A 9,870-nucleotide genomic window follows, 5' to 3' on the forward strand; every position below is an offset into this window, starting at 1 on the left:
TCCAAAAGCTGTCTTAGCCTTTGATTCCTCTTTACTAAGGGAAATGAAACCCTGGTACAAGAAAGCCAAAGCAAAACTCAAAAACTTTCTCCCTCATACTAATTTGGCCAAAACTGTAAATAAATCCATTTTCCTTCGTCAATTGGTTTCCTAAACTTCTTATATTACAAAGAAACTAAGGTGGAAGGTTATGAACCTAGGTGTCCCCAAATTTAAAACGAAACAAAGAATAACAAAAACTTCGGGAACACCCCTAAACTCTCCCAATAATTGAGGTATTGCTTTGGGAGCTCCAGCCTGCTTCGTTTCTAACCTCTGCTCTGAAGGCTCTGAGGCAGACTGGTTATGCTACCTGCCAGCTTTAGAGAGCGGGGGACCCTTCAGCATGGGGGCCAGCAGGTGTAGTGTGTTGGCTCCTGAAGATCCATTTCAGCCACCATCTCCGGACCTGTCCACTGCATCCGCTAATGCACCCTGATGTCGTGAAGCCCTCTAAGATGTCCTACCACACACGTCATCTCCCACTGCACATCAGGGTTGGCACAGCACAAATGGAGAGCTTTCACAATTTATCAAGACCTGAGTACAGGCACAGGCCACCTGCAATGTCAAATGTTCTTTTCCATCTTCAGGATTGGGCGAATAGGGAAAAAAAGATGGTGAACCCCCTTCATTTCAAAGATGGGGGAAACTGAGGCCCAAAGCAGGGCCAAAACCAGGGAGATCTGACTCCCAGAAGGAACTGGCTGGTGAGGATTGGGGGGTGGGATGGGGTGGTGGCTCCTAAGGTATGAGTTCTGGAGAAGGGATGGGTGGGGGTCTCTGAGATGCAGTTGTGCCTGAAAGGAGAATAGGGGTGGAGGAGGGAGTTTCTGGAAATCTGCACTGCTGGACAAGGCCTGAAAGGTCCCAGGGCAGCAGCCCAGAAGACCAGAGCAAGAAGGAGGCCCTGGAAATGCACAACCCATCTAAGAGGCTTGGGCCAAGACAGAGGCATTTGTGAGTGTCCTCCAAACCAGGATATGCCGCCAGTGGTCCTGAGCAACTCCATGGGGCACAGGAGAAGGAACAGCACTTGGAAAGGTACAAGATTTGCCAGAGTTGGTCAGCTGTGGCAAACAGTGACCGTGGGCACAGGTGGGGGTCACCTCATTAGATGCCATGGCCCTATGGAACAATGGGGGGAGAACAGGGGGCATTCTCTGCCCAACTTCCCCCATCCAACCTGGAGGATTGAGGTATCATTGGGAAAGCTGGCTGGCCCCTGAGCGTTGGTTTTGAGAAGGAACTGGCCTCACTCAGTGGATAATGAAGGATCATGCTTTGGAGAGAGGGGGTGGTCAGGGATGACTGGGGTGAGGGAGGGAGACAGAAGCAGTTGCCTCAGCAACCCATTAAACTGACCAGGAAACGTGGAGAGCTCAAGTCAATGCCTCCATAGCCAGGGTGTAACCCTTTGTAATGCTCCACTGAGCACAAATCCGTAACACTGAGGTTTTTATTTTTGAGGTGGGTGGCTCTTCTGGCTCATGTGATCTCACCACCCCAGACTCCCACATTCACACAGCAGGTGTTCAGCTTGCCTCCTCTGCCATAGAGATCTCAATTTTAGGCTCACACATGGCCCCTAGACCAGAGTCCCCCACAGAAACCTTAACTTTAGGCTCACAAGCAGCCTTTAGGCCAAAGCCCTCGCTGAGGAAATGGAGTTTTAGTCTGTGACTCTGCCCTGGGAGCCAGCAGTGACACTGTGAAGTACCTCAGGGTCAGTGTCCTCATCTGTGAAATGAGGGAGTCAGACAAGAGCTGGGGAGGCCTGAGCCTCCCTGTGTAGAGCAGCAAGACAGGAGATTAGCAGAAAAAAAGAGGTTCTGAGGCTGGGGACCCAGGAGTCTGTGGAAGGCCCAACCTCAAGCCCAACCCTGTGGTTAAGAGGATGTGGCAAAGGCCCGGATTGAGGATGGAAGCCTGCCACACAAGAGGTACTCAGATTCCAGAGGGCAGCCCCAGATTGTCCCTAAGATTGCAGCAAGGACATGCCTCCCAGTAAGAAGGCAGGCAGGCGTGGCATGCCTTCATGAATGCAGAATGAAACAAAGAAAATCAGAAGGCCCCTCATGGTGATAGTAAGCTAGGAAGGGTCTTGCTTTGGGAACCTTTAGGAATGGCTGGCCTCCACACTGAGAAGGCGTCTATATTCATGATTCAGTCTCATGAGCTTTGATTCTTTCTAAACAAACCCCCTGCTGGCCCTACTTGTGTCCTGATCTAGTGGCGGGGGTGATGTGTTTGGTATGGGGTTCCCCTTCTTCCAGGGTAAAGACTCCATTCTGTTAACGATGGAATATAAAGGGCAGGGATCCTGGAAATCATGACCAGAAGGACTCCATACCTACACTAGGCCTTAGGTCTCTGCACACAGGGAGACCTCTGTCAGTTGTTGGACTCGGACAGGCAAGCTCCTCACTCCCAGTCAGACATCTGTTTCTGTTCCCAGGCAGGGTCCCTCAGAATCCAAAAGCAAATTCGAATTCCTTGGGATTCTTACCAAAAAAAAAAAAAAACCAAAACACATTTTATCTAGAATGTTCATACCTGGACAAGAGGCTGAGAGCAAGGGATCTGGAACAGCAGTCCACTGAAGTTACTTTTCCTAAATCTGAGAAATGGGGTACATTAAGTGTCCCTATGTTGTTACAGACTTCTCTGGAGGGGAGTCAATGTGGGCGGGGTGGTAGCCCTGGCTGTTCTGGAAGTAAGAGATGCCTGCCTGCAGGCCTGCAGAGTGCTGGGATTAAAGGGACTTGAGGCCGCCACCACCGGCCAGCCTCTTCAGGGAAGATTCAAGCCAGCCCTGACAGATTAATCTCAGCGGGGTCTCCTTAACTGGAAGGCTTCACACTAAGGAACAGCGAATTCCTTCGGGAGAGCAGCAGGTTCTTCTGTTCTTAAGGCCCAAGCTGAGATTCCACCTACCCCACCTATTGTGGGGCTAAATCATACTGGACCTTCGCCAATGACTTTAATGAAAACGCCCTGAGGGCCAGTACCTTTTCTACCCTAATGTTAATGATAAAGAGAAGGCAGGTACTCCCTCCACCCTCGTGCTTCTCAGGGAACTGCTGTAGGAGGGGGGCGGGGAGCTGCCTGTTCCCCCTGAGCAGAACACAGGCAATGAGTTGGGGAGTGTGGCCCAGGGGGAATTTTGTTTCTTGGCCACCTCTCCCACCAACATACCTAAACTGTCCCAAAGTTCCAGAACAAGTAACTATCCAGATCGAGAAACTGGAACCCTTGGCTTAGCGCTGTGATTCTTGGGGAGGAAAGTTGGGCCGAGAAGAAAGGTGCGGGCCCAGCTACCCACTCTTCTGCTCTAGTAATCCTCTTCAATGAAAGCACATTACAAGAGCCGTTTATTATTGCGGTAAGAACATTCGGGATTCCCGCCCGGAGCAAGTAACTTATTTCAGGAAGCAACTCCTGCTTGGGAAGCTCTGGCGCGGGGCTCTTGGTCTGAGGTCCCTGGAGATAAGTCAACCCCTTTTAGAGGTAAGGCCAGCATAGGAAAACCCGGACAAAGGGGCATCTAAACCACGGTTTTTGAGAGAGGCACTGGACAACTCTGAGCCTGCCATCCCACCCCACCCTACCTTTGCAACCTGGGCTTCATTCAACGGCCCCGCCCTGCACCAATCCCTCTGCAAACCAAGGAAGAAGAAGCAACCGTGGTCTCTAAACCATTTATTTCTCCCGGTCGGAGGGTGGGCATTGCTATGTGTGGACGAAAACAGAACACTGCGTGCAGCAAGGCTCCAAGAACAAGAACAGCGGTGCAGGTAAGTTATTAGGCCAGCACTCAGGCGAAGGTGGAACCGTTCCAGCCCACGTTGGCTGCGCTCATGTCGTAATAGTTGATGTAGATCCTGCGAGAATGAAAGCCCGACTCAGCCAAACACGCGGTCTCGGCGAGCGTGACGGTGCCCTCTGGTCTGTCCCCGCCTCCCGCCGACCTCCCAGCTCCCCTCACCCATCACCCCTACGCACCGGTCAGGGCTGATGTGCAGGCGATCAGCCAGCAGGCCGCACAGCAACTTGCTGTAGGTGCGGTTCTGCGCGCCGCCGATCTTGCCGATGCTGTGCAGACTGCATAGGGCGCAGGGGTCGCTAGAGCCGCTAAAAGTCATTAGCTGGTCCGGGACCACGTGCACTGCGATGTACTGCGGGGGGAGGGGGGAATGGACACGCGGTTAGCAGGCCTGAAAGACTGCGGGCCACAGGTCTCCGAGAGAACTCCAACCGCCACCCGCCGGCCCGCTTTGGCTCTCAACCCCATTCTTCCTTTACCCGGCTGACGGTTCCACGCCACTCCCTTCCTGTACCCTCCCTGCAAACCTGTGCCGGCTTGCCGGTGGCCTGCGCCAGCTGCTGGGTGAGCTCGGAGAGAAGCCCCTCTGGCACTGAGGCGCGGGGAACGTTGGTGTTCACGGTGAACATCGGCATCGTGGCGGAGGGATTGCACGCGGGAACTAGAGGACGGTGAAAGGCGGGATGTGGCCCAAGACAAGGACCTGAGCTACGTGACCCAGCTCAGTACCGCCCCAAGTCAGCTGCGGCTCCTCCCCTGGCTCCGCCTCCGATGACGTCAGACTACGTCCCAAAAGGGACGCAACTGCGCTTCTGCGCACTCCTACTGCTGGCCTCGGTGCGCTTTGGTGCTCCAGGAAGCGCCTTTGGCTCTTTGTTTCCTAAGATAGAAACGAAGAATGCATCATTTAGTAAACTAGGCGGCAAGGACTTGACTCTAGCGATTAGCTTTGTCGAGTCATCCCTGGTAGATGCTACAGATTAACTGTACGACTTGAGCAAGTTCAGGCCTGAGAAATTTCTGTTCCAAGTAGAGAAAAACTTCAGCCCTTGATGTGTGCTGTTAGGTAGTCATGTTGGCTTTCTCTGTCCTGCCAATGGGCCAGGAATGACCGACTCCAGTGAATACGATTTAACCTCAAATAATGAGCCAAAAGCGTGGTGGCTTGTGCTTGGAGAAAAAACAATCCTTACTCTCCTTGGGAACTTCCTCTGAGCTTGTGGAATTGGCAGACCTGTGGATCCCTTACTGGTCTCTGTTCTCCTGTTGTACCAGCAGTCAGCCTTCCCTCCCCTGGCACAGTGCCACCTTCAACCCAGCCACTTTCAACTAAGACTTTTTGTGTGTCCTGAGCCTCCCCGGACATGTGTCCACAAGGCTTACAATCCGACACGTGTAGGTCCTCTAGATGGGGAAGGAGGCAGAATGGAGTCGCCATCCAGTTGCTTTCCTGCATCCTTGCTGTTGCACAAGAGGGAAGATGCTTAGGAGATCTCCGGGAAGGAGGGTGGGCATAAGGAAAAGGTTTTGAGTCAAAGGTACCAGTTGGGCTCCTCCAGGCCTTAAGGTATAATGCTAAACTAGGCAATTGTCAGCCCTCAGGGAAGCACTGCTCAAGTTAGATCCCTCAGAGTTACCCTCATCTAAGCCCTTGGTAGACTTTGTATAATTTTCTCACTAACAAGCCAGACATCTGGCAGGTGCCCAGGAAATGTCACTGGGATTCTGGGTCTCCCTTTGTTTCCCTAGTTCTTTTTGGTTTGTTAAAAATCTTGCAGCAAGGCAAAAGCATGCAATGTGGGGGATGGCAGCACTGTCTTGTGACTTCAGGGTTTGTACTTGGCTCAGAAATGGAGACACTTGTGCCCCTGTGTAGCTACCAGACTATTGAAACAATGGAAATGGAGTTTCCTCAGGAGTCTCAAGCTGGAGAACGAGAAAGGCCAAAGGCTGGAGGAACTTGTCTCCCTGAACGAGAGTTCAGACAGCTCTGAAGATTTGTCAGGAGCCTCTGCAGAAGGATCTGGAGCTGAGACAATGCTACTAAAGAGGATCACGCCTTGACCAGGATCGCTTAGCCATGCACACCCGTTGCCCTCTCGTTAAGCCTGGACTTCATATCACAGGGCCCGGAAGATGAACTTGAGGTGAGGATCACTGGATGCCTTAAGGTTTCTGTTGCTGCGAAGAGACACCATGACCATGGCAGCTCTTAGAAGAGAGAACATATAGGTGGGGATGGCTTATAGTTCAGGGGTTTAGCCCGTTCTTGTCATGGCAGGAAGCAAGGAAGCATGGTGGCAAGTAGGGCAGGCGTGGTGCTGGAGAAGGAGCTGAGAGCTCTCCGTCTGGAATTCTACATTCTGGAAACAGGAAGAGAACTGGCCTGAGCTGAGACCTCACAGCCCAGTCCCTAGTGATGGACCTCCTCCAACAAATCTCCAACAAGGCCACACCCCCTAATAGTGCCACTCCCAGTGGGCCTGTGGGGGCCTCTCTATTCAAACCACCGCACTGGGCTTCTTTCTTTTGTTCTTCTTCCCAGTGTGGACGCGTTGATATAAACCTTCCTTCTCCGTTTTTCTTCATTGTCTTTTTAATTGGACTAATGAGGATGTGGCCAAGGGTAGGATACCAGGCTGCCAGGGGGCATTGGTGGTAAAAATGGAAAAGTCTGAGCCAGCAGGGGTCCGAGGTTTCCTCATTCCAAGGTTCCTCTGGTCTCGGGTGCAGGGGGTCCTTGACTTTAGTCCTCCCCCACCCCCCACCCCCCCACCCCCGTTCTTAGGAGGACATTTGATATGTGGATAATTGTCAGCAGTTATCTGCCAATGGGAGCTCTTGGGAAGGCTGTGAAGTCCCCTGCGTGTGTCTTCCTTTCTCACTCTGGTAGCTTTAGCCTCTTGTCCCCTTGGTTTGTCCTTTAGGTATCAGTTACAGAATTTGCTATAATTTTTTTTTTTTCATTTTGGTTTTTGGTTTTTCAAGACAGGGCTTTGTGTAACTTTGTGTAACTGTCCTGGAAATCTCTCTGTAGGCCAGGCTGGTCTTGAACTCAGAGTTCTAACTGTCTCTGCCACCCAAACTCTGGGGTTAAAGGTATGAACCACCACTGCCCAGCTAGAGCTTAACTGCTATACTTAACAGGTTATGGGTGTTAGGTTTTGGAGCTAAGGGCTAATTGCCTTAGCATAGCAGCCTTTTTCTCATGACTTTTTCAGACATGACAAGTGCCCTATTGGGAGCCAATCTGTGGTTCTGGGACCCCTTAACTCCCCAGACTCCCCAGATGCCTAGATTCCAGAGGAATAGCAAGTACCACGATTCTCATTTCCCCGAGGAAGTTTACAGGCCAGGGTACCAGGCCCCAAGACATCAAAGGACAGGCTACCAGGGACAGCTCATCACCCCCACTCACATAACAAATACACCTTAACTAAATGTACCTTTCCTTCTCCATATCCTCAGGGCCACATACTCCTTTCCTGGAATCGGGGACAGCCCGACTACAGGCCTGTCATGAAACAGGAAGAGAGTCCCAACGACAGTAGCGTTCCTGAAATCAGGTCTTATGTTTAATACCATGTGTGCACGATACACGCGCGTGCACACACACATACACACAACCATAGTACACTTTCCTATAAATCTTGCCAAAAATAGTTCTGACAGTGCGTGAGGGGCAGACAGAAATCACATGGGGAGTTTTATTGGGGAGGGGAAGGGAGAGGGGAGAGAGGAAGGGATTGCAGAATGACTTCATGAGAAGAGAGGAGAGGAAGCAACAGATGCAGAGAGGAGGAGAAGAAAAGGAGGAAGTAGGCTGAGTTCTGCCTTTTAAAGGAACAGGGTACTGCCTGCCAAGCACACAGGGGTAAGTACTCTGCCAAGTCCCTAGTGGCCATGTGCACCTGGATACTGACGACCTGTGTGTGGACTTCCAAAACCGACCATCTTGGAAATCTGTAAGAAGGGGAATCCCCCTCCCATGTAGATTTGAACTCAGATTTCCCCATAACGTTTTCTATGGCATTAATAACTCTATAACCAAAAATGCCATTGCTTCATTGTCCCCCTTGAGTCCCAAACCCAGTAACTTTCTCCTCCTTCCAAATTTATGTGTCTTATGTACACCACATTATGCCTAGGACTCTGAGAGCTCAGAGAGCATCAGATACACTAACTGGAGTTACTGAGGGTTGTGAACCACAATGTGGGTGCTGCAAATTGACCTCAGGTGCTCAGCAAGAGCAACAAGTGCTCTAAAACACTAAGCCCCCAAGGGACTTTCAGTCAGCAGAATTGTCAGATTTCTGTAGGGTTAAGCCAGCCCCTTAGGGGCGGGTTTGCCTCGGGCGAATGTTGACTGATAAATCAGGCGTGGAGCCTGCAAGGCCCTTTTTCCTGCCTCCTGTACTACACGGGAACCTCAGTTCTGTAAGTTTATTTAACCATTAAAGCTGTATATATTAATATCTGCCTGCATTTATTTACGCCGCTACAGATTCCAGTGACAATATTTTGCAATTTACCTCTAAAGTCAGGAACAGATTAAGGAATCTGTCCCAGAGAAGGGTTTCATATTTAAAGATATACTTTTGGCCGGGCGATGGTGGCGCATGCCTTTAATCCCAGCACTCGGGAGGCAGAGGCAGGTGGATCTCTGTGAATTCGAGACCAGCCTGGTCTATAGAGCTAGTTCCAGGACAGGCTCCAAAGCTACAGAGAAACCCTGTCTCAAAAATCACAAAACAAAAAAAAAAGATATACTTTTGGGGACTGGAGAGATGATTCAGAGGTTAAGAGCTCTTCACTGTTCTTCCAGAGGTCCTGAGTTCAATTCCCAGCAACCACATGGTGTCCCACAACCACCTGTAATGAGATCTGGTACCCTCTTCTGGCGTGCAGGCAGAAATGCAGGCAGGACACTGTCTACATAATGAATACGTCTTTTAAAAAAAGGTTTTTTTGGCACCCTTGAAAACACAAGAAGGGAGCTTACCTGAGTCTTGTAGTAGTAGGAGCGGCGGAGCTGCGTCCCCAGCACCCAGGCCGCCTGGCTAGCTTATGCCCCGAAATAACACACAAATTGTATTCATTTAAACACTGCTTGGCCCATTTCTATCTAGCTTCTTCTAGGCTAACTCTCGCACCTGGACTAGCCCATTTCTGATAATCTGTGTAGCCCACGAGCTGGCTTACCAGGAATGATCTTAACCTGCGTCTGTCTGGAGTGGGAGAATCATGGCGACTCCTTGACTCAGCTTCTTTCTCCCAGCATTCTGTTCTGTTTACTCCGCCTACCTAAGGGTTGGCCTATCAAGGGGCCTAGGCAGTTTCTTTATTGCTTAACCAATGAAATCAACAGATTGATATATGACACTCCCACATCACTTCCCCTTTTTCTGTTTAAACAAAAAAAGGAAGGCTTTAACTTTAACATAGCAAAATTACATATAGCAAAACAGTTATCAAGCAAGAATTACAGTTACAATATTTAGATCTATTTTATCTTTTATCATAACTAAGGAAAACTATAACTATCTATTCATTCTTCAACCCCATCAAAGACTCCAGAAGGATATAATACTACCTAAGTAAACAAGAAATAAGAAAACTCTAGAAATGACAGAGACATCTCACTGCCTGGACAGTCACCCAAAGTTCTTTTGTACCGTTGGGGCATCCATCTTCAGCCTTCAGGCCCATAGTATCCAGCAGACATTTCCATGAAGCAGGAAAATTTAAAGACAGTTCAGTCACTTTCTGCTGTGTCCTGCAGAATGTCTTGCAGACTCTTTCATGAGTCAGGAACCCCGAAAGACCATCTCACCTTTAGGCAAGTTCAGTAGTCCTCTCTCTGTGGGTTCTCTGTGTCCAGTTTATGCAATAGTCCAGGCAAGAGCAGTTTCTTGCCCAAATGGCTATCAAACTCCATAACGAGCCTCTTCAATGCCCATCTTCTTCTTGAAGTAGATTGGTGCCGCCAGGAGCAGACATGTCTC

At 50.1% G+C, this 9,870-nt stretch overlaps 1 protein-coding gene across 1 annotated transcript; it reads right to left on the reverse strand.

The window, feature by feature from the left end:
- Positions 1–3,726: 3,726 nt before the first annotated feature.
- Positions 3,727–4,684, reverse strand: Mif (macrophage migration inhibitory factor). Its single transcript, XM_013351136.2, has 3 exons — positions 4,393–4,684; positions 4,045–4,217; positions 3,727–3,923 (listed from the first exon to the last, which is right to left on the reverse strand). Exons 1-3 carry the CDS (start codon positions 4,498–4,500, stop codon positions 3,857–3,859), a joined length of 348 nt encoding a protein of 115 aa, XP_013206590.1. The 5' UTR covers positions 4,501–4,684; the 3' UTR covers positions 3,727–3,856.
- Positions 4,685–9,870: the final 5,186 nt, after the last annotated feature.

Source organism: Microtus ochrogaster, linkage group LG2 (genome assembly GCF_000317375.1).
Source record: "Microtus ochrogaster isolate Prairie Vole_2 linkage group LG2, MicOch1.0, whole genome shotgun sequence".
In the NCBI taxonomy this organism is placed as follows: Eukaryota; Metazoa; Chordata; class Mammalia; order Rodentia; family Cricetidae; genus Microtus; species Microtus ochrogaster.

Coding starts and splice junctions, on each gene's coding strand:
- Mif (XM_013351136.2), bottom strand. CDS start 4,500: ATGCCGATGTTCACCGTGAACACCAACGTTCCCCGCGCCTCAGTGCCA. Junction 4,218..4,392: donor CCACCGGCAAGCCGGCACAG/GTTTGCAGGGAG, acceptor CTCCCCCCGCAG/TACATCGCAGTGCACGTGGT. Junction 3,924..4,044: donor CTGCACATCAGCCCTGACCG/GTGCGTAGGGGT, acceptor TCATTCTCGCAG/GATCTACATCAACTATTACG.